The sequence below is a fragment of the Protopterus annectens genome, chromosome 4.part0 (genome assembly GCF_019279795.1).
Source record: "Protopterus annectens isolate FY-2018-M chromosome 4.part0, PAN1.0, whole genome shotgun sequence".
Classification (NCBI taxonomy): domain Eukaryota; kingdom Metazoa; phylum Chordata; order Ceratodontiformes; family Protopteridae; genus Protopterus; species Protopterus annectens.
Genome location: NC_056733.1, coordinates 568392517 through 568419721, shown reverse-complemented (window position 1 = coordinate 568419721; position 27205 = coordinate 568392517). Strand labels below are relative to the sequence as shown.

At 41.1% G+C, this 27205-nt stretch overlaps 1 protein-coding gene across 1 annotated transcript in view; it reads right to left on the bottom strand.

The window, feature by feature from the left end:
• Nucleotides 1–27205, bottom strand: part of TRPV4 (transient receptor potential cation channel subfamily V member 4) — a 1138869-nt gene that overhangs the window by 586271 nt on the left and 525393 nt on the right. Inside the window, exon 3 of the mRNA XM_044068503.1 lies at nucleotides 16381–16559. Within this exon, the coding sequence (XP_043924438.1) occupies nucleotides 16381–16559 (179 nt within the window). The remainder of the gene's footprint in view (nucleotides 1–16380; nucleotides 16560–27205) is intronic.

The window sequence follows — 27205 nt, the reverse complement described above, 5'->3', positions numbered from 1 at the left end:
ACAGAAGAAGGAGGTTCTGAAGAAGTTTATTTTATATTGTAGAAGAAAAAGCTAAACATTAAATTCAATGTTTCCATGCAATTGCACAAGTGTTTAATGTTTTTTTGAAGGGGTTATGCTTGGCCAGAGTTTGCAGTCTTCCTTTTTTTTTTAACTAATACAATAAGGAACAGTCCTCACCTTTAGGGAAGATCCTTTTTAATGGTCCTCATCTTCAGGTTGAGGGGATGTACTTCCCTGAGGAGGTGGTACCAGATTACCTAGCATACATCTCAACCGTAATTAATTCCTCGGTATTTACTGGTTTTGAGGACAAAATAATAGGGTGCCACGAATTACTGAGTGACCCCTTCAATTCCAGATTTTTTCTTCTATATTTTTCTATACAAGTTGAAGTTGGGGCTAATGTCATCACACATCGACAGCATATCCCGCCATATCATCAATGTGCAGGGGAGTGCGTGATGACTTGGTAAGGCAGACCATCACCTGTTTAAACAGAGATTTGGAATAGAAGGCTGCAGCAGCAGCAGCAGCATAGCAGCAAGCGAGTTCCACTTCTGCAGTGCAGACTAGTTATGCCGGTGAGTCTGGTCCACCCAGCACCTACCAGTGTCCACACTCCCTCCAAGGATGAGAACATTTACTTTCTCCGGTGGCTCAACCTCTGGCTCTAGGTAAGCTAAAAAGAAAAAAAGTGCATATGTATACATAAATGCTTATTAGAAACTATCTGCAGACTGCAGCAATTGGAGTCAGACCTCTAAAAAAGTATTTTTTATCTCTTCTCATTTGCAGTGCATGCCAAGATTTCATTCCCATTCCTTAAATATGACAAATTACTAACATTTTCTTCAGTTAACTTCATGCTTTTAACAGTTCCCAATAAACTTCATTAATCAGTTGAGCAGTGAGCTCTTGGCCCAACGTTCAGCCTGGAAGGAAGTTAATTTGTCTGATTAGCCAATGATTAATTCGAAAAACCACACAAACTTGTAAAAACAGAAAAACAAAGGAATACGAGTCCAGCAAAGGTGTAGAACAGCTGCAAATAGCTCGCTGACCAAATGCGATTTAAAGATAATTTGAAACAACAATGGTTCGGGTTGATAGCGTTAGAACTTTTATTGTAACCAAGCACTTTCGGTGCTTTATTAAATAATTGATTAATTAGTACCCTATTTAAGGGGGAAGTGGTTATAAATGATTGTTTTGCATTTCACGTTTTGTCTGAAGAAGGAGAGATACGATTCTCTCCGAAAGTGCTTGGTTACAATAAAAGTTCTAACGCTATCAACCCGAACCATTGTTGTTTCAAATTATCTTTAAATCGCATTTGGTCAGCGAGCTATTTGCAGCTGTTCTACACCTTTGCTGGACTCGTATTCCTTTGTTTTTTTGATTAGCCAATGACTTTAGCGAATAACCAGGTGGGTAATCTACTGGCTTTATGGCCTTAACTAGACAGAGAAAGAAGCATGCTACAGTAACAAATCACCAGACAACGGGTGAGCTTTTGCTGGTGAATGCTGCATAGGACATTGGGAATGGTATAACACGGTTCACGCAATCGACAAAAGAGAATCACAGACCACTGAAGTTCCATGATATGTCTGAATGAGTACAACTGGCATTCACTTAGGCACCTTGTGCTGTTGCATGGTGGATCCATTGTTTGCGTGGTGATTCCAGCCAGCAGACTGAAATCAGTGGGGATCAACTGTTGTGTGGGTATTGTGACATGATGGATTTAGAAACTGATGGCATGGTGATAAGGAAAAGTCTAGCCTTAATGAGCACACTTGTGTCTTTGTGCTGTTTGTTTGCGTGTTGGTACTAATTAAGTTTGTAGTAGCAAGCATTCGATAGCAGCTTGTTGAATATGCAGACCAAGAAAAACTAGCCGTTGTAGGTAAACCACTGACAGGGATAGGCCCTTGAAATACCTTACCGGTTAAGTGCTTTTGTTCATAAAATTGTGAACAGTTTATAAACGAAAGTGCTTAACTAATAAAGTTTTTCAACAGCCTATCTCTGTGAGTAGTTACCTACAACAGCCAGTTTTTCTTGGTTCTACTGGTATTACTGTTTGTTTTATCAGTCATATTGACTATACAGCTGTGAAGTGAACTGATCAATGATGATGTGAAGGAACTGTCAAAGCACTGATGTACGTATTTATGCTGTGTGTACGCTGGGGGTGGAGCAGACCTCCTGCGTTTCTTGATTACAGAAAACTTGGATGAGTGGCAGCAGAAGGCTGAAGATTGCTAGGGGGTAATTTCAGTGCTAGCTAGGTCACATGTAAAGAAGTTGCAGAGCTTAACTGTTGTCTCTGGTAGCACTGCAAAAGCACTTCTCTGCAAGCCTTGAGCCGTACATTTCCTTCTTCGTAGCACAGCCTTTATGTGTTCTAAAAAGATGACTTTTTTCCTCTAGAGAAGTGCACTTAAATCAAATTCTTGGTGACACAAGTTTATTTTCCGTAGTGCTGGATAATTTGTTTTTCTGTTCATTACTTCTTAGAGATGCACTGCCTGTGTGTGTGTGTGTGTGTGTGTGTGTGTGTGTGTGTGTGTGTGTGTGTGTGTGTGTGTGTGTGTGTGTGTGTGTGTGTGTGTGTGTGTGTGTGTGTGTGCATGTGTGCAATGACATATGTCTTTGTGTTTTGAATTACCTGCTTATTTCTTTTACCACTAAGTTGCCTGGTCTATTTTGGCATGACAAATACAACCCCAGCCAGAAACACAAAATAAGTGAATGTCCAGTAATGTAGTGTTTCCAGTGCCAGACTCTAGATGATTTGTTTCCAGTCCAGATACTGCAGAATATTAAGTACAAGTTATGATCATTTGGGACATTTTTCAAGTACCCATTGCATTTCATATTGCCAATTAGAAATGCTTGATGCTTTTGGTGAGGGGGTGCTTACATTAGATCTCTGTATGTGGATTGTGTGATGTGGCCTGCCAGTGTTTGGCCATCACCACTAAGGTCAGTTGATCCCTGCAGTGTGCTTAAGGGACAGGACTAGGAACAGACACTTGACATTATATACAGTGCAGATAGTGTAGCAGACTTCTTATCTCAATTGATTTGTAATTGGATAAAAAGCCATTAATTATCAGCAAGTCTTTCAAAAACAGCTGAAGTAACAGCAGTTTTGAAGTGCTCTTTACTAAAGGACTACAGTATCAATGTTTTATTTTAGAAAATGTTATGCAATATGGACAAGAAAGGATATAGGTAAATACTATGCTGTCTTAAGGGCTATTTTAAGCCTAGCTAATAAATCAAGGTCAGAATCAAACCCTGTACTTTGGGTCGTAAAGCAAACATTGCAACCATTATGCCAAACCCACCCTTCCTAAGATTCAAATATGTCTACTACGACATCTGCTTCATTTGTTGCTACACATGCAACATTCTCTTTAAGTGTTATTATGACTTTTAAAAAATACAGTAAATTCAGAGCAGTCAGCAACGTATGGAAAGTTTATGCAAACCAAGTGTTGGATATAAAGTAATAGTAACTCGTATGATAATACATTTTTGGCTACCAGAAGATTTTATAAAAATAATTACAGCCATTTAAAAGTAGCTGTTACCACTGTGGACTTTGGGTTGCAGACTGTGAAGGGGCTTTGCACTAGAATAAAAGCAGAATAGGCTAGCCAGTGGAATGAAAGAGTAATTACCGCCATGAATAGGCACAGCTCCACACAGCAGCAGCAGTGTCTTAACTCAGTTTTTGTGGATAACTGCTGTATTTTGGAAGTTGATTAGTGCAGGGGAGAGCATGGCAGAGGTGAAAAAATGCTCCAGAAATGGCTCTCTATCTTGCATTATTTGCAAATTAACCCAGAAATAGTCTGTAGTAAGTTTTGTGTGAATTCCAGATTTTTTTGAAGAGTGAGATGAAGAAACAGTGGTGTGGGAAGCACTGTCTTTTACATATGTTAGAATGGAACCGCCAATGTTTAATATTTTGTCTGTTCTTCAATTTGGGTTTGAATATTGGTATCCCACAATTCCAGAGTGGGTGGGGTTACATTACTATGTATGCAATTGTTATGTTAATCAGCATACTTTTCATGGGCCATTGTCTAGATTTTTGATGTTTCCAGGTTGAGAGGTATGTTACCTAGCTAAGGCTCTTTGTACAGCAACGGTGTTATGCTGCTGCTATTTCCATCTACAATTAAGAATTAAATGTACGCCGCACAGACTGATTGCTGCATCAGTCATCTGATCAGAGTCCTTTAACTGGATATCTTTTACTTTAGCTAGAACAAATGCATAGTTTGGGACTCTGGACACAATGATCTTCACTCTTTGCTGGCTTACATCAGCTTTATACTCTTGCGATGTATCAAATGAGTAGCTACCATGGCTCAGATAAGGAGGTGTTTTCTTTTTTCAGATAAATCCTCATAAAAGTACGCAAATTAGTATAAGTACACAAAGTATGCTGGACTACAGTACTGGACATTTTTTTCACTTTCTAGAAATGCCAAGAGCCTCAATCATAATGATAACAGTATACATATTTTACTGACTGATACATAGACCAGAAAGGGATTGGTCACTCACTAGCAGTACAAGCCAACACAAAAGTACATTAGAAAGAAGTAGGACAAGGAAAGATCTGTGTTACTCTGATAAACACTACTTTCATGCACACACAAGTTAAAAGCATCACATGTTTTATTTTTATTTTATTTATTTTACATTTGTTGACCGGGCTAGTCCAACTGGATACATGTCCATTTTCAGTGGAGGCCCGGACAGAAAAGCTCCACATTCCAGAAAAAAGATCATGATAACATGTACATTACTAAGATTTAACAAATTAAACTAGTAAATACATTTTAGCTAAGAGAATACTAGTAAATACATTTTAGCTTAAGAGTAAGGAAAAAGTATTCTAAGCTAACAAATCATGTATGGATATACATACAACCAAAAACAGTAGGTAAGTAACGTTGAGCACTATTTGAACTTTCAGATGGTTTTACAGACAAAGATGTCAATAGAAAAGGAACAGCTAGTTTTGTGAGAGTGAGAAGAATAGGGTCAAGAGACAGCGGAGGAAGTTAGTCTGGGTTTGCACAGGGGCATAGCCAGTGTGATTTAAGGTATGGTTTAAGCTTGGATTTAAATAGGGTAGTAGAAGGTAGGGAGGTAAGATTAGTAGGGAGGGAGTTCCAGGTTTTACCCACCGTGTTAGAGAATAAAGAATCTCCAGCCAGGCTGTTGGTTTTACATATCTTTACAATTATTTTGTTTGAAGAGTGCAGGGTTTTCAGGTTACTGTAGGGGGTGATTAGTTTGGTTAGTATTGGAGTAGATGTAGGATGGAACAGTATCTTATAGGCAATAGTTAGCTGGTTTGATAGGATAAGATTTGGCAATTCTAACCACCCTAGTTGATTAAGATTGTTACAATGATGGGCTCTATAGGTAGACCCAGTTGCAAATCTGGCAATATTATTGTAGGAGCTAGCCAGCTTGTTCAGATTACTTTTGCATAGTTTGGTATAGATTGAGGAAGCATATAGCACGGTTGAGATAAGGTGGGTCCGGGCAATAGTGGTCCTTGCTAGTGGGGTAAGAAAGGGTTTGATCCTATAAGGGAGCCTAGTTTTTTTGTTTACTGTTTTTATAGTGTTGTTAATATGTGGCTCAAAGGTGAGGTGGTTGTCAATTAGTACTCCAAGTAGTTTTGTAGTAGAGTCTGGAGATATGATTGTACCATTGCTAGATGTGATTGTGAAATGTTGTGGGGGGGCTCTGCGGATGGGAGTAAATAGTAGCATTTTTGTTTTTTTTTTTTTTTTGGTTCAGGATGAGACAACATTGAAGGAGCCAATTCTCTACTGTGTTAAACATGTCTTGGGTTAGGAAATGCAGTTGTGAAAGTGAGGAGGCTGAGCATATTAGTGTAGAGTCATCCGCATATTGGATACAGGTGGCTTGAGGTAGAGCAGTGTGTAGGTCGTTAGTAAAAATAGAAAAGAGGAGAGGACCCAATATGGAGCTTTGAGGGACTCCAAGGGCAATTGGTAAGTGGGAAGACAAGTTGTTTTCCCACAGTGCAGTCTGTTGCCTATTATTTAGATAGGATTGGAACCATTGAATAGCAAGTGGATCCAGTGAGAAGTTGCCAAGTATGTTTATGAGTAGCTAGTGGTTGACCATGTCAAAGGCTTTTGACAGCTCAATGAAGAGGGCTGAGGAAAGAGTGTTGCTATTACGTTTTTTGTTAATGACATCGGTGAAGGAAAGAAGAGCAGAAGAGGTTCTGTGAAATGGTCTGAATCCATGTTGGCAGGTAGCTAATAGGTTGTTTGCTAGGAGGTGGTTTAATAGTTGCTTATGAATGCACTTCTCCATGATTTAAGCCAGAGGAGATAATATGGCTATAGGCCTATAGTTAGAAAAGTCTTTGGAATTACCACCTTTATGCAGGGGGAATAGTTCCTTCAGAAATAGTTCTGTTAATGAGGATGGATATGGGGTACGCTATAGTGTTGGCTGCTTTTTGCAGGTATTCTCCAGGTAATAGATCAGCAGAGAGGGTGGTGGGTTTAAGTTTTTTGATTAGGGTGCAGACAAAGGATGTAGGAACAGGTTGGAAGTGAAATATTGGGGGGCTATTAGGGATAATATTAGAAGGAGATGCAGTGTTAGTGGATAGCTGATTGGCCAAAGATTGAATGGTGTCTGTGAAGAAAGTGTTAAATGAATTGGCAATTTGGTTGGGGCTAAGGAGATTGGAGCCTGAGGGGGTGGGTGTGATTGAGTGACCTGGGTGCAGGAGTTTGTTTATACCTGACCAGAATTTTTGAGGTTTGTTTTGGTTGGTCTGTTGGAGTTGGCTTTTTTGGTTTCATTTCTTAGTTATCTAAATATTAGTTGATCTGCCAGGTTTTTAGTTGTACGCCGGGTAGCCCATTGTTTGTTTCTATGGAGGATTTTTTTGTTTGGTAATTTTGGTGAGCCAAGGGGCTGGTTTAGACCTAGTTCTTACTATTCGTGTTGGGGCATGGTAGTCCAGAATGGTTAAAAATTTAGAGTTAAAGTATTTAACGGCATTGTCTAATGGAAGGTGTTTCAGGGGTGACCAGTCGCAAGCTACAAGTTCTTTTTGAAAGGTCTCAGTGTTAAAATTTTTATTACATCTTATTTTCTTATATATGGTTGGGGTTTGGCATATCAGTCTTATATCTGATTAAGAAGATGAGCGAGTGGTCACTTATATCTTCTGAAAGGGTCCCTACTTTATAAGATTGGTTATGACTGTTTGTAAGAATCCAATCTAGGATGCTGTTGTTATTATTATGTTTATTGGTTCTAGTGGGGGAGTGGAATGTTTTGTATAAAACCATGTAGGTTGATGTGTGAAGAGGGCAGTTCAGATGTGCAAGACATACAGTTTATATTAATGTCACCAAGTATTATGGTTTTTTGTGGGTACGTGGTGGACAGCCAACTTAGGATAGCTTCTAAGGTAGTGATATTGTTGCCTGGGGGAAGGTAAATACAGATTATATAGATGGATTTACATTTGTTGAGGTGGAACTTAGAGATAAGAATGCCAGCATTGCTAGTTAGGGGAGGTTTAGAATCAATGGAAGTGATTTGTAATTCAGATTTATATAGGATAGCTACCCCATCCTCCTTTCTTAGAGTTACGGTCCAGTCTCAAGATGCTATAGCCAGGGGGAATAACTGTAGTATCATGGATGGTTGATTTGAGCCATGTTTCAGAAAGGCAGAGGATGTCAAATGAATGTACATCTATGAGTGCATGTAGGTGAGCAACTTTATTGTTTATGCTACGAATATTGAGATGGGCTATGAGGAGAGAGTTGGAGGGTCTGTTGACCAGGTCAGAATTAGTAGCATTTGGTGTGCTAGGCTTGATGGAAGTGGAAGAATTTGGGCCAGGGTTTAGGTGTATATCACCATCAATTAGGGAGTGGACTTGTATTGCAAGAGATAATGTAAGTCCTTTACATGTTAGGTTATGGTATTTTTTAGTTCTAGTGCTATAGTATGTGATGTGAGTAAGCCTATGAAATTTGGATGATAAATAATTTGGTGGATAGGATGTATAATTGTGGCTATGAGGGATGATGAATGTTGGTGTAGAGGTTTGTTTCATGTGGTTGTGAAAGTGTAAGTGGTTGAGGTGTTCATAGGATGCAAGTATATAGGGTACAGCTAAAATAGATAGAAGTGATAGTAGAAGTAAGGGTTTAATGTGTGTGTATGTAGTGTTAGGTGACATTGTAAGTTGTAGTGTGTAGATAATTATATAGGGATGGGTGTTAATAGAGAGTGAATGGTGGGAGGTAGGATGTAGCACTTTAAGGGGTTGGTCTATGTGACTGCTTGAATTGCAGGGGGTGTGGTCAGTGTGTATATATGTAGAAGCACTGGGGGCGGGTGGAATTTGGGAGCAGGGTAGGGGAGCGGAGTGAGCCCGCAGGGCGAACGGAGTGGGTAGAGCCACAGAAGGAGTGAACCCTAGGAGAACAATCAGTGGAGAGCTGTTTGTTAAGGTAAGTGAAAGGTGGAGAAGGGTGTGAGATGGTAGTCTTGATAGTAGGGATGGTTGGGGTATAGTTGGCTGATACAGAGTAAGAGGATATAGATACTAAGTTCCTGAGAGAAGAGGTTCAAGATAGAAGGATAATTTAGGACGAAGGCGCCACCTAGTGGCCACTGTCAAATTGGTTACAGACGTTCCCTTTAGTAGGTAGTAGGTATTGGAACTGGAATTAGAGGAGAAGGCAGTAACTTGTGTATTAACAAGGGTATAGGAGAGAAAGAGGGATATGTCGTTCATAAGTTTTATTACAAGTGGTTACTGATGGACTCCAGAATCCCATCTGCTGCTATATCAGCAGAGCCTGCTCCGGGATCCCCACTTCTGCTTTTAATTAGGGGAGCCTGCTCCAGAATCCCATTCGCTGCCATTCATCAGGGGAGCCTGCTCCAGAATCTGATCTACTGCTATTCATCATGGGAACCTGCTCCACAACCCCATCTGCTGCTGTTCATCAGGGGAGCCTGCTCCAGAATTTCATCTGCTGCTATTCACCAAGGGAGCCTGCTCTAGAATCCCCACTACTGCTTTTAATCAGAGGAGCCTGCTCCAGCATCCCCTCTGTTGCTATTCATCAGGGGAGCCTGCTCCGGAATTATCTTGACTGCTTTTAATCAGGGGAGCCTGCTCCAGCATCCCCTCTGTTGCTATTCATCAGGACAGCCTGCTCCAGACTCCCCTCTGCTACTATTCATCAGGGTAGCCTGCACCACATGCCAACCTGTTAATTCTGTCCACCAAAGTAGAATGACCTTTGTTGTAAGCGAAGTGCATTCTACTAGTGGAAACAGACAGAATGCTGATACACTGGCCAGCAGTTCAAGCTTTCAAACTGAAGTAAACAAAAAGCACAGAGCAGGAGAAATTAAACTGTATTAGTTCAGAAAAAAGAGCAAATAACCTGCTCCAGTGGAGCAGAGGGATGACATCCCGACGGTGACCCAGCTGACCTGTATTTATTTAGCAGCAAGGGCATTGAGGGAGGTCTGGGAGGATGGGAAGTGAGTTGGAGTTACTGGCTTGCCCTTCCTGGGGTGAGGGCAGGGGGCAGTCTGGTCTAACTCTTGCATGGCATCTGGCGGAACTGTAGGTGTTGTAACTGCAAAGTTTAGACCTGTGTAGTATGTGTTACTAGTGGTGCTGCACATAGCAAGCCTTGGAGACGACATGCACTTGAAGGTGTGCTTACATTTCCTGAGCTTGGCCAGCAACTGTGGAGGTTACAGGAACTGCTGAAAAGAAACTGGAGTGCCAGGGGGGCAGGAAGTCCTCCTCAATTTTTGGCTGACTCATTCTCTTATGCCAAACCCTTGAATCTTCACAGCATTTATAGGTTCATAGCAGATTACTAGGCTAACAGCTGAGTCCTTACAAGCCTAGCCGGTTTTACCCAGATTTTACCCAATTTTCTATCACTAGGGGAAAGATAACATGTTACATGGGTCAGCAAGCGGGGCTTTGATCATTTTTACAGACAGCCTCTCTCCATAAGGGACATGGGCACCACTCTAAGTGTGAATTTGCAATCTCCAATCCATTGGTCCAGATTGAACTTGAAGATGGTCAAGGAAGGGCTCTGTTTCACAAGAATAAGAAGTATATTCCATTTAAGAAAGAATGTCTGGGACATGTATCTGTCTCTCCAGCATGATTTATTTGTGCCAGAGATCAAGTTTAGATCCTTGGAGTAAGTAACCCTCATGCAGTTAGTTTTGAGAATATGTAACATTTCTATCAGGACTGCCTTGTAGGTCAGGCATAGATCATCCCTCAGTAATCGGTAGGAAAATTAATACAGTGATAGGGCTTTTAATCAGTCCACATATGATGGGTTGGTTATACCCTGTATTCTTGGGTCGAAAAACCTGTGAGGATGCTCCAACTGCAGCAGGTGCCTGGTGAGGTACATGCCAAAGGGTGCATTATCATTGACTATTGGTCTGATAAGGGCCAAGTACAGTGGTACCTATGACATCCTTAGATCTGGATGCCATGCCCTTACTTATAAGCTGAGCCACATAGAAGGATTTTCTCACCACTATGGACACATGTGGTGGTCAAAGTTCAGACTACTATCTATCTGAGTACCCAAATCTCCTGCCACTTGGTCCACTCTTGGGGGGGGGGGGGGGTGCTATCATTGTTGTAATTTGCAGGGGTATTTGATTTCCCAAAAGGTTTTATTATTATTATGCAAGTTTTCACATTTAGTTTGAGGCCATGGCTCTGACGCCCATCATTAGTCTGCATCAGTCCCTTCTGTAGGGTATCAGCATCATTTGGGGAGTTACAAAAGCAAGGCTGGTGAAATCTTAGGGAATGAGTGGACTTCTGCTGTTGCCCTAAGGATGTGGATTGTGCCAGTCTCCACAATGGATGGGAAAACTGGTGATGTCTAGCAGGAAAAAAGGGTCATTGGAACCATGCCTTACATAGCGGCCCAGCGTGATCCAGGATCAGAGGGGTTTGGGAAGCTTACTGCTTGGGACCAGTAAAAGACTGTCAGGAGAAACTAACAGGCTGATTGGGCAGTGGTAAGCAGGGCCACTGAATCAGTTGAGAGAATCAAAAGATTAAATTTGTGAAACCATAACACTCCCATTGATAGGCACAAACTGTTTAAATGTATTTTTACATTCTACATGCAGTCCCCGAGTTACAGACATCCAACTTGCAGACAACTCACAGATAAGAACGGGCTGCCACAATGTCAGGAATAACATGAAAATAAATAAAAATCTTTAAAGTTGCCCAAATCTTGCCTTAAAATGAAGAATTCTGTTGTACTTTCCTTTTCCCCATTTTCCCTGTTCTTGAAGCTGCTCACGTCTTGTTAGAGCAGTTACTTCTGTCTTCACAGAGAACAACATATCTGATTGGTTAAGAGATCGCTGTGTTGCTGGTCTGATTGGTCAGGACTGCTGGCTTGTATAGTACACAGTTTTGAAGCAGTTACTATACTGTACAGTAGAATGGGCAAATGACACTGCGTCTCACTAGACAGCAAGAGGTCTGGCAAAGGTCTGAAAGTTCAGGAAAGAGTGGAAGACATTCTTGGGTGATGCCTGTAGTATAGAAATGTGAAGTGAAGCTTAAAAAGAGGTACGTTTAACATTTTTTTGTATGGTGTGTGGAACATTCTACTGTACTGTACTGTATTGCAGTGCAGTACAGTAGAACATTCCATGTACGTGTTTCAACTTGCATACAAATTTGACTTAAGGACAGACTAAAAAAGGGTTCTCGTCCTTAACCCAGGGATTGCCTGTATACTTTGAATATCTGATACAAAAGCATGCATATTTGAATCCAATATGGACATTTTAAAGTGCAATCTGTACATACACACTTCAAAAACATATTCGTAGGTTCACAGTTAAATACTAGGCTAACAACCACCAGGGCCTTTATAAGCTTAGCCATGCAACCCAACCCAATTGTGTCCATATGTATCATGGACATTTATGTGTGTGGAGGGGTTGTATGTTAGTTTGGGCATAGTTACTATCTGTCTCTGTCTATCAGAGACATGAAGGCCAGACCCGGTGTGAATTTCCAATTTCCCGTCCATTGGTCAAGGTTGCACTTAAACAGGTTTAGGAGAGGAAACTGCTTCGCATGGATGGGAAGCCTGTTCTAAATCATGGGGATCCTCTGAGACACATATCTGTTTTACTAACATTTCCCATTTATGTCACAAGCAAAATTTAAATCCTTGGCTCTAGTGGTTCTGATGCTGTCAGTTTTGCAGATGTGCAAAAATTCCATCCGGAACTGAATCTGAGGATGCCTTGTATGCCAGGCATAGATCGCCTCTCAGTAACCTGTAGGAGACAGAGTACAGAAATAGGGTTTTAAGGCAATGTGTTTATACCCTGGATTATCCTGCTAATGAACCTTTGTGGGAATTTCAACTGTTGCATATGTCTGGTCAGGTACATGCTGTAGAGCGCATTATACTCAATGGTGGGTCTCATAAATAAAGTGGCATTATGACTTCTTTGGACCTGGATGCTATGCCCTTACTTATACTTTGGATGACACAGAATGATTTTCTTAGTACCTTGGCCACTGTCTACACATAGTCCCAGATCCCTGACTACCGGGTCAGCTCTTAGGGATGACTTATCAAAGGAGTAATTAGCCTCAGTGGTCATTTTCCCAAAAGCCACTATAAAGCATTTCTTGGCATTGAGTTTTAATCCATGACTTTTGTACAAGTCATTTGTCTGTAACAGACCCCTTTTAAGATGTCTGTGCCATGCAGGGATTCTATGATAGCTCCCCATTGCAGTCACCTGCAAACTAGGTCAGCCAAAGACCCTTCAAATTAGCCTTTACTTCCAAGAAGTAGATGCCAAATAACAGTGGCCCCAGCATGAAGTCCTGACGTACCTTGCTGGTCACTTACTGGAGATGGTCTCAACAATTCTAACTTCCGGGATTCTGTCTTAAGACAGATAGCAATCCAATGAGTTATGTAGGGGCTTACAACCAGTTCGGTGAGTTTGTCAACTATATCTGAGTGGGGTATTGTATCAAATGAATTTAGCCAGGTCCGGGTACGCAGTATGCACAGTTTTCTCCTTATCCATTGCCTTGCGGACTTACTCAGAGAAGTCCACAAGGTTTAGTAGGCATGACCTTTCCTTGACAAAGCCTAACTGGGTTGGGTCCTGTGACTGACGGCTGCCTGTGTCTTTTTTGACCATTTTCATGATAATTAATTTCATGGCACTGTATATTAGACTAGTCAGACTAATGGGTCTGTAGTTTCTGGAGTGGTTGATGGTCCACCCTCGTGAAGTGGGATAACCATTGCAGTCCTCCATTCTAGTGGTACAAAGCCTATTTTGAGGTTATAGGATCATAGGAAGTTACTAGGCTATTGGCCCTGAGGCCTTTATAAACCTAGCCAAAAGTTTAGCCCATATTTAGACAAGTCAGAACCTGATGCCCCTGTCCAGTAGGGACACAGGTGGAAACCCAGGGGTGTATTTTCTGTTTCCCATCCAGTTATCCAGGTTGTGCATAAAAAGGGATAATGAGGTACTCTGCTTGATGTGGAGAGGGAGCCTATTCCAGAGAAGTGAGAGTCTCAGGGACACAAATCTGTTCCGCCAACAAGTCCTATTGATGTCAGAGACCAGGTTGAGGTTACATGTGCTGGTTACTCAAGTGGAGCTTGACTTGTGCCCCATCAAGGCAAAGTCTGAGTTGGAAAATGACTCAAGTGGTCCTTACAAGTCATGTTTCAAGCTATTTAGGAGGCATCCCGGGGTATGGAAGAACAACCCATGGCAGGGCTAGCCACTTGGCAGTGTGAACAGCAGCTCAGGATAATGGTCACTGTTGATGTGACACTGCAACTCCATGTCAACAAATGGGGAAAAGGGGTGCTGTGGAAGGATGTGGCATGGATGGATTGCAAACAGTTTTTTTTTTTTTTTATTAAGAATAAATGTTATTTTTGGAGGCAGTCTGGTCCAGTTTATTGAAAATGGGGGACTACTGTCTGCTGAGTTCATACAACTAGGCACCTATGCAGCAGAGTGAGTTTCCACTGGCAGTGTCACTGGTTGGGGTAAAAGAATAGAAGGAAGGCAGTCGTGACTGTGCTAGATGAATGAAAAAAGGACTGGTGTGTTTTTCTGCATATGTGAGTAAGGATGAATCTTACTGGGGTTAAGACTAAGAGTCATGTGTGTGCACTCACAAGTACGTGTGTGGGTGTGTGTCTATCTGTCTAAAGAAAAAACCTGTCATAAATGTGTCAATGATGTAATACTGAAAAACAGCTGTGTAAGGTTTGTCAGCAGGGAAAGTGGAATTAAACCAATTACTTCAGATCATAGCTGAACCCCTTACAAAGGGACATCATAACCTTTAACCCTGGTCTCTGAAGTCCAGCAAAACTTCTATAGACCCATTTCCTATGATCACCACTGCACACAACACATTGCTGGTTGCATACTACTTACCCTTGACCAATCCTGGAGCACTGGTACAAGCAGCATCCATGGAACATGCTTTCAGAGTTTGCACACTGAAAGTCAATGGAATAAACAAAACATGTAGGATCAGTTACTTCCAGCAAGTCCAACTTAAAAAGATTTCAAAGCTGCTATGTCGAGCCATGTGCTTCAGAGGATGCAGACCTGATCGCCTGCCCCATGTACCACTAACTCTTCAGCTCAGTACTGAACCCAAAACAGGCTAAGAACTGAACACATGCAATCTATTCCCGTACAGTTTGCTGTACAACACACTACATTCAGTCACACTTTCAGATTGGAAAGAGGTAGAAATGAATTTTCCATAACGGTATCACTGTTATAGCAAAGAATTTGTGTCAGTTAGGAGATAACAATGTTCTTTGCGCTGGACAATGTGATTCTCCTGCCTAGTGAATAATACTGTTCTTACAGAGGTCAACAAGGATGAAGTTACTTCTCACATATGCAGTTCTGTTAAACTTTAGCCTGTCTGGCAGATTTAAAAGGGCATACCCTAACCACATTCCCCGCACCATATATCCACACATTTAGATGATTAAAACAATGGAAATGGTGTAATTTCTATTAAATACCAGGCTGACTACCTAATTATCTGCAATATTCCATCAATGGTATAAGATAACCTGCTCTAATTACCAAATGTTTAAATAACCTAGCTTTGACAAGTATTCATGTAAAAGTAAAATGTGCTGTGGCAACCAGTTTACTGATTCTGTTAAGGCTACTACAAACTTTCTTCTGTGCATGTGTCATATATTTCTGTGCGTGTGTGCGTATCAAAATATTGAAAAATCAACACATCAAATGGCAAGTTTTGATCATCAAAAAAAAATAAATAAGTAAAACTTTTTTTGTAGCATGGCAAGAGCTCCTTTGACTCCTACACCTCCTGGTAATTATATATACCAACTCTGAGATCGCATTACAGTAGGGAAAGGGCAAACTCCCCGATCCCCACTGTACCATCCTCCTGCACATAAAAAAAAGCCAGTATGTGTGATAAGCTGATTTCCAATCAGCTGCACTGCCTTTTTTTCTGCTTGACAACATGAGTTTTTTAATTTTTGTTATTAATTCATATGCTTGTGCGTGTGTGTATATATGTATGTATGTATAAAACACACACACATATAAAGTATACTCTAATTAATATAGGTACATGCTGTGCATTTCAGGCCTTTATTATTATTTACGGTGGTGCATTGCCCGTTCGATTCTCAGTTAGAGCGTCTTCTGTGTGGCGACATGCATGAATGGGCGTTCCTTCGTTGAAGGTTGTGCGTTAGGCCTGGCAAGCCAGCACGTAAAAATCTACTGCCAATCATTAGCGGACCGGAGTTCCGCTGTGGCGACCCCTAACCGGGAAAAGCAGAAAGACACAACAACATTATTATTTATTTAAATTTTGTGTTTCATCACCTCCCAGAAGCAAAAGACTGCTCAGACAGTTTAAAGTTAGACAAACAAACGGTTGTACAGATTGCAGCAGATCACATGTCCACTGACAAAGTTATTTAATGACGGACAATGCCTAACTTTAACTCTAGAGAGGCAACAAAAAGCACAAAGAAAATCTTCCTGAACAGAATGGAAACTCAGATATAAGTGACAGCAAAGGCTGTCAAAAGAATGGTGCAAAAATGTTCCTTATCTTGAAGCAACAGTGCTTTCCTGACCTGCTACTGCTATATGCATACATCAACATGTGAAAAATGTACGGCTCTTTCATCTAAAGTATTAACTCACCTCGAAATTCCTCATCTGTCAGGCGCTTCTTGTTAGCCTGTAAGAAGTCAAGTAAACCGTCAAGTTCCTCTGCACATCCTCTGGATATAATATCTGTGAGAATATGTCTGTTAAATATTTTGAGAGGGGCTGGAGCTGGAGGTCGTTCTGCAGCAAGGTCTTTTCCATTCTGATTCTTGCTAAAAACAAGCAAGCAAATAGAAAATGTAAATGCTGTATTTGACAGCCTAATCCTACCCACAAAAACAAGTGCTTTCGGTATACTTTTAAGATGTGTTTTAACCAAATTATTAAAGTATGAAAATGGTAGTAGGTTTGTGTTATTTATTTATATTAATTTTATTAGCAGCTAAGTCAAATGGAAACTTTTCCAAGGCAATCAGAAGCACAGTAAAACTGAATGAATATCTCACTTCAAGAATCACAGAATGCAAGTGGTATCTGACATGATTACAACACAATTTTTTTTTAGCTCACTACAGCTATTGTGATACACTCCTTACTTCGGTTATTTAATTTCCTTAAATGCAAACACAGATGAAATGACAACGTTTTTGTTGTGCAAAGGATGCCATGATTACACTCCAAAATCGGAAAAAAAATATAAACCTGTTACACGCTACATAGCATGATACCAGAACATAACAACACTTTCAAAGGTGTATAAAATGTTACATACCCCCTAAGCACTGTTACAGTCGGGTGGGGCCTTCTTTTACTCTCACTGTTCCCTTGATATCTTTTCTATTATGTCCACATTAAGTTTACTGACATCAGTCTGTAAGTAACTTATTTAAATTAAGGTAGTATTTAAAAACTGACCCTGGTTTTATCCTTACTGATGGTCTACGCAACAGCACTCGGTAATTGCTTTACTATCTTTCAAACCCAGAAAAACACATCACATTTTTTGTAACTGATAGTACATAGAGTAGATAAGACTCCAAGTATTACAGAAAGCTATGATCAGGCCTCACCAGTTATAACTCGTTATTATGTGTTCACAACATGGATGCCAAGATTCACATTTCTCGGCATCCATGTCTCAAACAAATAACAGTGTGGTTACAGAGACCCATTCATAATCCCCTATGCTCTGTCTGTTTGAAACAGCCAGCAATAATCCATATAGTCCACTCTTCCCAGATGCTCTTCATTAAAAAAAACTGTCTAAAGATATATTATGCTAGATGGATGTCCATTTTGCGCAAATAATGCAACCCAAATAATGCAACCCAATACATTTGATATGAAGCATTCTAGCCAAGAAGAAAATGTATCATTGCATTACCATACATGCAGTCCCATTTACAATTATAGGCTTTTTTCTCCATCAGCAAAAGAAAGGGGGTACTTGAGAGTTTGCATTCCACAGCTGGTCCTTCAATCACCTAGGTCAAACCAGGACTCAAACCCTGGTCACATCTATCACAAACATACTCTTTACCTCTGTAGTAGTTAGACAGCTGTTTATCTTTTACTCCAGATTTACTTATATCATCCACTATGTCCTTTTCAAAGTTTTTCCATCTGAATCTGGCATCAACATTAATAAAATAAAAGCAAGAGTGTAGAGAAAAAAACAAGAAAATGCAGCAACAAACCATACACACAAGACAAATGATTCACCACTTTTCATCTGACTGGCATAAGCAGCACTTTAAAATCTTTATTTCACAATTAAAGGCCAGTCTAATCACATCTAAATAATAGTCTGAATGGAAAGCATGTCTAAGTAACAGAATACAATGGGAATTAAGTGACGTGAGAGCAAAATGGACAAAATAAAAGCCATCAGCAACCCAACAGACTTCATACTGTAGATTATCCTTTTCAAAAAAATAGGTTATAATGTTGTAATCTCTGAAATATGTGCTGTACAAAAATCTATGCAACTAAAACCTATTGCTCAAAGGATTCCATGTTACTTTTAAGCAAGGCCACTTACTAACAGATGACAGTACTCTGATTCAACTTTTTTTATTACGATTTTACAATTACAAAACAAATTACTGCTTTAACATTTTATGTGACTTGCACATCGTCACTGAATTTAAATTATTGCTACTAATATATATGATGGCAACATTTTGAGTTGCATGTAGGACAGGGAAGACTGCCACTACAGAAATTTAACTGAAACCAAGACACGCTAATTACATACTGCCACATACTGTTATAACAGTATGCGATTAGCCTACCGTCACAAGACTATGCTAATCACATACTGTTGTAACAGTGAAATTTAAAAGTATAAAATCATCTCGGGGAATTAGTGTATAAAAATTGCTTTTATTTTACGCATGTTTCACAGCCATCACAACTGGTTTACTACACTTTAAGGTTACTCCACATTATACCAATAATAATTTAAAGGTAAACTCCAGGCCATTGAATTCATAAAACTGCACAGTGCCATAAATGGGAGTTGTGCATTTTCCTATAAGCAGCCCAGAATGTATCGAGAGTCATACAAGAAATCCATATGTCACAGCTCTGCCATGTATAGAGCAATAAATTTCACTGCGAGTTTGGTGTAAGTTACCTGGCCCAGCTTCATCCTTGCCTTACTATAACCTTGACTGGACTGAAGGAGTTAACAGACTGGTTGGAAAAAACACAACATGACTAGTACAGTTAACTTATTTCTTGACACAGAAGTGGGCAGAGAGACCTTTATAACTAAATGATATTAGGAATCCGTTGTTATTTAGCCATTTAGTTAAGTCCAACTCCTCGTGTGACCCCTAGGACTTTGACACACCAGATCCATCCATCAACAACAGTGTCTTGAAGTTCTTGCAAATCCTTATTCATTACGTCAGTAATGTTGTCCATATACCTTAGCCTTTACCACCACTTTCTTCTTTAGTGAACCATCATAAATGCCCAAAACTAAACTAAAAGCTTTCAGTGGACCAACAAAATAGGAGATAAAAAAAACAGTCACCTTCACCTTAAGATACTGTGATAATTATGGCTTCTTATCTGCAATACACATGTATGCATAAGTGCAGAAAATGACATTTTAATGAAACAACATATTGTTATAAATGCTGGACTAACAGATTGTTGTGCTGCGACTTATTAGATGACGTTAGGAATGTTTATAGTATAAGACAGTTATCCGTGCATAAAATGGACCCATAGGAAATCAGAGTCTCTATCAGGAAATCCAATTATGATGAGCACTTTTGAATAAGTGACAGCTACTACACTCCTCACGTTTCCTAAAATATTAAATGTTTCACCTGGATTTGCTATCTGCATTTAAATACATTGTAAAAACAATCACTGCTGTGCCTTACCTTTGTACATATGTGTTTGGGGGTGGGGTGTTGAAGTATATATAAGAGCAACAAGCTTGCTGAATTTTTTCACTTTCTATTACAATCAGACATCAGCACTACACAATAAGCGGCTATCTTTGGTGGTCTGGGCCGGATATATTTAAGCAAAAACCGACAACGTAGTGTGGTATATTGAAGATTTACCCACGGTTGATGTGGTTTAATCACGAGGGTGAAGCCCGAGTGATTAAATAAAGCTCGGGCTTCACCCTCGTGATTAAACCACATCAACCGTGGGTAAATCTTCAATATACTACAACCACAGAGTTGGTTATTGATATTATACAATGGCATTCCTTGTGTTGATGTACTGCGCATGCATATGGGACTTGCCTTCCCACGCATATCCAGTACATCAATGCTTTGAAATGGGAGCAACAGAGAGAAGAAAGTCTCTGTTGCTCCATTTTTTTTTTTTTTTTTTTTTAAATTAAAAAAAGTTTTGGACACCTTATACCAACGGAAAAAAGTTTGGGTGACCGGATCTTTTTCTGTTGGTGTATTGCGGGATTTACAACGGGCATGCTGGCCAATCGGCGTGCACATTTTGGAATATTAATTGGGGGTCATTGTATAATTAAAAGTAACACATCAAATGTACAACAGCACAATGCGTAATGTTGCCAATTCATAGAGTTTGTCTTCCTGCCTGAATATTTGGCTGTGGCTCAATCTGTGTGGAATCAGGATATCCTCTCCTACAGGTGCCTATTTCCTCCAGCAGCTCAAACACGTCATAAGTAAACAAATATTCTTCTAATTTTGCCTGCAGAAAGCATATATAGATCTGGCTTGTCAGAGGCAGTGTGTGTGTGTGTGTGTGTGTGTGTGTGTGTGTGTGTGTGTGTGTGTGTGTGTGTGTGTGTGTGTGTGTGTTGGCATCAAAAATAATATTGGCAGGTGCTTAAATAAATTTCCTGGGTATTTAAAAAATAAGCCATAAATGTATCACATAACATCTGGACCCTCAAAGCTTATGGGGGGGTCATTATTTCTGGCTGTGTAAGTGGCTTTTGTAAGATCCTTTGCTATGGGCCCCATGTAATTCATTTATTTATTTATTTGACATTTGTTTACCGGGGTGGTCTGACTGGGTCTACAGAACCCATTTTTAGCAGAGGCTTGGGGAGAAAAGTTCCACATACAGTAGAATACAAATACAGTATAATCCAATCCAATACAAATGACATTAGAAATACTATACAAAATAAGTTGAAAGAACATAAACTATGTTACAAGATATTCAATATATACAACACATCTAGACAATTCTATAGAGTTAAAATGTATAGTTCTGTACACCATAAATGTAAATGTTCAAGTGTGTTCACTGCTGCAGTCCTAACCATCGAGTTATCCATGCTGTGGTAGCCCTCAGTCAGTCCGAATGCCAGAGTCAAGGTTTTGTGCATCGACTGATGTCACTTGCTGGCTGATGTCAGGTCGTCCAAACAATAAAGGAGAGCGGGCGTCGCCATTACCTCAGTTTTTCTTGCCTTAACCAACCAAAGAAGTCCAATTTTAATAAATACTAGTAGTCCTGGGGTCAGAGACCCACAATGAAATGTGTGTGTCTCTCTAGGGAAAGCAGATATCAGGGGGAAGGAGGGAGGGAAGGCATGACTGCAGCAGTAAACACACTTGAACATCTACATTTATGGTGAGTGTACACAATTGTACTATGTTCTTTGTGTTTCACTGCTGCAGTCCTAACTATTGGGAAGATTCCCAAAACTGAGGAGAAGGGTGGAAGGTTAATAGAAACTTAAGATTGGGTGAGCATGCCATGCAGAAATGCAGAGGCAAACTCAGCCCTAGCTTTTGAGAATAGGTTCATTTGGTAATGTTTGGTGAAGGTGTGGACTGAAGTCCATGTGGCAGCTTCCAGGATGTTCTTGGTGGGTACCCCTCTAAGGAATGCTGTGGAAGTAGAAGTTGCCCTAGTGGAATGGGTTCTGATGGTCCTATGGAGTGGTTTTCCATGCAAGGAGTAGCAAAACTGGATGCAGTGTGCTATACATTTAGAAATGGTCTGTTGGGTATAGGTTTCCCCTGTGCCTCTGTTTTAAAGCTGACCAAGAGCAGGTCAGTTTTCCTGAATGTCTTTGTATGATCCACATAAAATCTGAGTTGGTTGTGCACATCCAAAGAATGCAGTATCCTCTCTCCCTTGTTCTAAGGATTAGGGAAGAAGGTGGGCAGGTGGATGGCATGGTTGAGGGTAACATCCAAAACCACCTTTGGTATGAAGGAGGGATTGATTCTCAGGGAGACCCTGTCTGCATGGAAGATGATAAATGGCTCAATGGCCATTAAAGCTGGTAGCTCTGCCACTCTTCTGGCTGAAGTGACAGCCAGGAGAAAGGCAGTCTTCCAAGAGAGGTACTGTAATTCTGAGGATGTTGCAGGCTCGAAACATAGTTCAGATCCCAGGCTGGGGTGGACTGTCTTCTGGGAGGCCTGACATTAGAGGCTTCTCTAAGGAATTGCATGATAAGAGGGTGGGAGAAAATGGCTGTGCTGTATAAAAGTGTGCCGAGATGGCAGAAGCATGGATCTTTATGGAGAAGAAGAAGAGACCCTTATTAAGAAGCTCAGCAAGATAATCTAGAATAAGAGGAATGGAGGGCAGATGTATGTCTGCCCCCTTGGACTGGCTCCAGTAGAATCTTTTCCATTTTCCAGCGTAAGATTTTCTGGTGCTGGGCCTTCTGGGTTCTGTGATGATTTCAAGGACTTGCTTGCTTAGCATAGATTTCTTGTTGGTTTTAGTAGAATAAGCCACGCTGAGAGCTTGAGTGTCTGAAGGTCTGCGTGCAGCATTGCTCCCTCCCCCTGTGATAGCAGGTGAGGCATCAGAGGTAGCTGCCAGGGGGGCTGGTGAGACAGGCTGCGCAGCAGTGGGTACCAGTGCTGTCTGGGCCAATCTGGGACAATGAGTATTGTTCTTGGTTTTTCTTCCCTTATCTTGATTAGTACTTTTGGAATGAGAGGTAGAGGTGTGAATGCATACACAAAGAGGGCATTCCAAGGGAACGTCAGGGCATCGACCTTCCAGGCCAGGGGATGGTACTCCCTGGTGCAGAATTTCTGTACTTGGTGATTTAAATGAGAGGCAAAGAGGTCCACCTGGGAGGGGGGGTCCCCCATGTGTGGGTAATTTGCAGGAAAATGTCTGTGTGGATTTCCCATTCATATGGGTCCAGCAGGTTTCGGCTTAGGTGGTCTACCAGGGTGCTGTTGATGCCCAATAGGTATTGGGCTATAAGATGTAGTCCCATTGATGTGGCGGCTAGCCACAGGTTCATGGCTAGTCTGCACAGGGGGTAAGATTGAGTTCCTTCCTGTTTGCTGATGTACCACATGACTGTGGTGTTGTCTGTTTTTTATCAGAAGAACCTCTGGTTTGAGGTAGGGTTTGAAGGATGCCAGAGCGTTTTGTACTCCTATCATTTCCTTTTGGTTGATGTGCAAGGGTAGTATCTGTGCATTCCAGAGACCTTGGGCACAATTGCCTTCTTAGGTTGGCACCCCACGCTGTCTGAAGTATCTGTAGTTATGGTCTGGTCTGATGGATGGCGGGTGAATGGAAGTCCCTTGTTCAGAGCACAGGTTTGGGCCCACCAGAGGAACTCTGATCTTATAAAAGGGATCTCAAGTAGGGAGGTGTCCAGAGGTTGTGAGTGTTGACACCATAGGTTCTTTATTTACCACTGAATTTTCCTCATATGTAGTCTGGCCAGAGGTACCAGGAGAATGCATAAGGCCATGTACCCTAGAGCTTGTAGGAACTTTCTGGCAGAAAGCTGGGTTTGGGAGGTCAGAGTAGTGAAGTATTTTGGTATGAAACTTTGTTTTTCTGGGGACAGAAAGGCCATTTGCTGTTGTGTGTCCAGTAAGGCTCCCAGATATATGATTTTCCTGGTAGGTGTCTGTTTTGATTTCCTTTCATTGATAGTAAACCCCAGAGGGGTGGCCACAGTGGTGCAGCGGTTAGCGTTGCAGCCTCACAGCAAGAGGTTCTCCGGTTCGATCCTTGGTTGGGGTGCCTTCTGTGCGGAGTCTGCATGTCCTTCCTGTGGTCGCGTGGGCTTCCTCCGGGTGATCCGGTTTCCTCCCACATCCCAAAGACATGCTGTAGGTGGACTGGACACACTAAATTGGCCCTAGGTGCGAGTGTGTGCATGTGTGTGTCTTCTGTGGAAGGCTGGGCGCCGGACTGGCAACTCAACACCGTAAAACTCCACTGCCAATCATGAGCAGGCAGATGATCTGCTGTGGTGACCACTAACCAGGAAAAGTCAAAAGAAGAAGACAGTGAACCCCAGAGAGGTGAGTAGGGTTTTTACAAATAAGAGGTGTTGCAGGAGCAGTTCCTTGCAGTCTGCCTGGATGAGACAGTCGCCCAGGTAAGGGTAAATCTGTACATTGTTTTGCCTGCAGAAGGCAATGGCAGGAGCTAGACATTTGGTGAATACCCTGAGAGCAGTAGATAAGCCAAAAGGCAAAGCAGAGAATTGAAAGTGTAATGATCCTGCTCTGAAGCGCAGGAATTTTCTGCATGATTCCTAATTGGGATATGCAGGTAAGCATCCTTTATGTCTAAGGTGACCATACAAGCTTTGTTTGGCAGCATTGGTAGAAGCTGTTGTAAGGTAAGCATTTTGAATTTTGGGATTACCAGGAAGGTATTGAGAAAGAATAGGTCCAGGATGAGATGCCAAGTCCCCTCTTTCCTGGTAACACGGAATGGTCTGGGATAGAATCTTTTTGCAACTTGTTCTGGAGGTTCAGGTTCTACTGCCCCTAGGAATATTAGGTTTTGCACTTGTTTTAGTGCTTCTGCCCACTGGTTTGGAGGTAAGGTCTGGGTACCCTCTTGGAGGTGGTAGTTCTTGGAAATTGAATTTGTACCCCTGAGCAATGATTTTTAAGACCCACTGATCTTTTGTTATAGAGTTCCCATTTTCTCTGCATAGAGATACCCTTCCTCCTAGCTTTTGATGTGGTGGAGGCAGGCAGAGATGGAAAAGGTAGTCATTCAGAGTTTTTTTTACCATACAGGGTTGCTTTTGAACTCCCTGCTCTAGTGTTTGAGAGGGGCCACTATTTTGTTCCTTGCTGGCCCTGAGTTTTAGTCCTGGTGGGTCTGTCCCTATGGGTATTGCACTGTGCCTGCCTGTTTGGTGCAGGAAAGGACCAGTGTTTAGAGGGGAAAATTTCTGCTGAACCTAGGAGGTTGTACTTGAAGAAAATCTTTAACAGTCTGCATCGATTTTGCTTTGTTTTCATTCTTTTTAAGTACCTCTTCAGTTTTCTGTCCGAACAAGCAGTCTTTGTCAAGAGGTGCATCCATGATTTTAGCTTTGACATGATCAGGGAGAGGTTGTTCCTTCAGCCATGCATGTCTTCTGATAACAGATCCTGTCACTGCTGCCCTGCTAGAAGCTTCTAGGGTGTCAACGCCACAGGGCAAGGAGTGCTTTGCCACCTGAGATGAAGAGTGCAATAATTCTGCTATCTCTTTTATTGTTGGCAAAATCTGGAAAAGCAGAAATGTTCTGTTTAAAAAGTTCCAAAGTGTGCTGTTAATATTTTAGCATAGGGAACTGACAGCTGAGAGCCCTTTTAGTTAAAGTTGCAGAGGTATATACTTTTTTACCCCATCTGTCCAGGGCCCTGAATTCTTTGTCTAAGGGAGTAGGATTCTTTGCAGAGGTAGCCTTAACTCCCTTAGGTCCCTGAGTAATCACCTCTGGATCTGCTATAGGATTTCTGTAGAGGAATTTATGAGAGTCAGGTACCCTGTAGTATCTGTCAGGTTTTCTGGGGGCAGGTGGAATTGTGTCAGGGGTGAGGCTGGATTCTTGGTAAACATCATCTACCCCCTCTAAGATGGGTGGGATGGCCGGAGGCCTGTGCTAGGGTAGGTCCGGAAACTCTCATAGTCTTTTCTTGGATTGAGGGAAATCCGTTGATTCCCATTGGAAGTGTTCCCTGAGGGTGTGGAGGGTTTACCCAAAGGAAAAGTCCTCTGGAGGTGATGCAAAAGGAATATATTCTTCTGCATCTGAGTCTTCATAAGCAGTAAGAGGATTTTCTTCGTCAAAAACAGAGGAGTCAGATCCCTCTGAGTCTAAATCCGATTGGATGTCTGGGGAAGGTTTCCGTCTCCTTTTGGCTGGTGTGGCCTGATTACCCCAGATGAAAGTGATGAGATTAATAATGCTAATATGTGACATACAACAGCACAATTTTCTGGTAGGTAGTTCATTGTATGATGACTAAAGACAATTCGGATAGTAATCCAAAAAAGTTTTATTTATCCCTGCAAGTCCCTCTTTATCTGGAATGAGCAAAGGTGACATACAACTTGTCTGTGTTCCTGAACTCTTGTACCATCTTTAGATACAACCTGAGCTGGCAGTGCAGGTGCAAGACATGAAGGGCTCATTAGCCTTATAATTGTGCCCCTGTAAAGAGAACAGAGATGAATGCATTGTTTTAAGACCATTTCTGAAACCACTTCTGAATGGAGACTTGAGATTGTATCCAGAACAGGAAACTTCATCGGAATCTAGTTTACAACACATTCTGACAGTTAAAAAAAGATTTGTAGTTATTTTTGGTTTAAGTGGCTATTTTAATTTCAGATTCAGATTCAAGCTCCCTAATGACTTCCTTAAACTCTTTACTAGTTTGCTTAAATGTGCCCTTAAGGTACACAGAATGAGACTTCTCGCTTGTTATATAATTTATTTATATGGGCATTCCACCACAGAAATTTGTTTTTAAATTTCTCATTATATTTGTGGATTACAGCATAATTTGTTTTGGTCATCTAAATTTCTCATATTTGGGGATTACAGCATAATTTTTTTTAGGTCATCAAGTAAAAGAAGAAGAAGGTTTGCTTTTGACAAGTCCCAAAACACAGAGGTGTTTTCATAGGACATACCACCAATCTGAAAAGAAAATATCACTGATTTACGGTCCAATTAAACAAGGGAGGATGATGCATATGGAGGCATGCAAAACATGGCTGCGTTTCTGAGGCTACGATTAATAAGATTAGTGATACTGCAGCCCCTAGTAGGATGGTTAACTAATTGTACAAGGGAGTTAGCATTTATAATGTCAAGGAAACACTGGACACACTGACCACTGGCAATGTGGATTAAGCAGTTTACTGACAGATGGTTGAAGTCCACCAGTAGAAAGTTGTTGAGTTGAACGGGGATTTCTTCTAAGGTGTTGAGATAGCTATCATGCTCCAAAGGGGACGCATACTGTATCCTGCAGTTATCTGGTAATCTTGTTTAGAGTAATCTGGACATCTAGGAGTTCATATTTGGTGTGCTGTGGACTCAGTTGTGCCATGATGATATCATTGACAAATACTGATACTTCCCCACAATTGCCACTAGGTCTAAATATATGATAGGCACTAACCAAAGAACAGAGGGAGAAGGAAC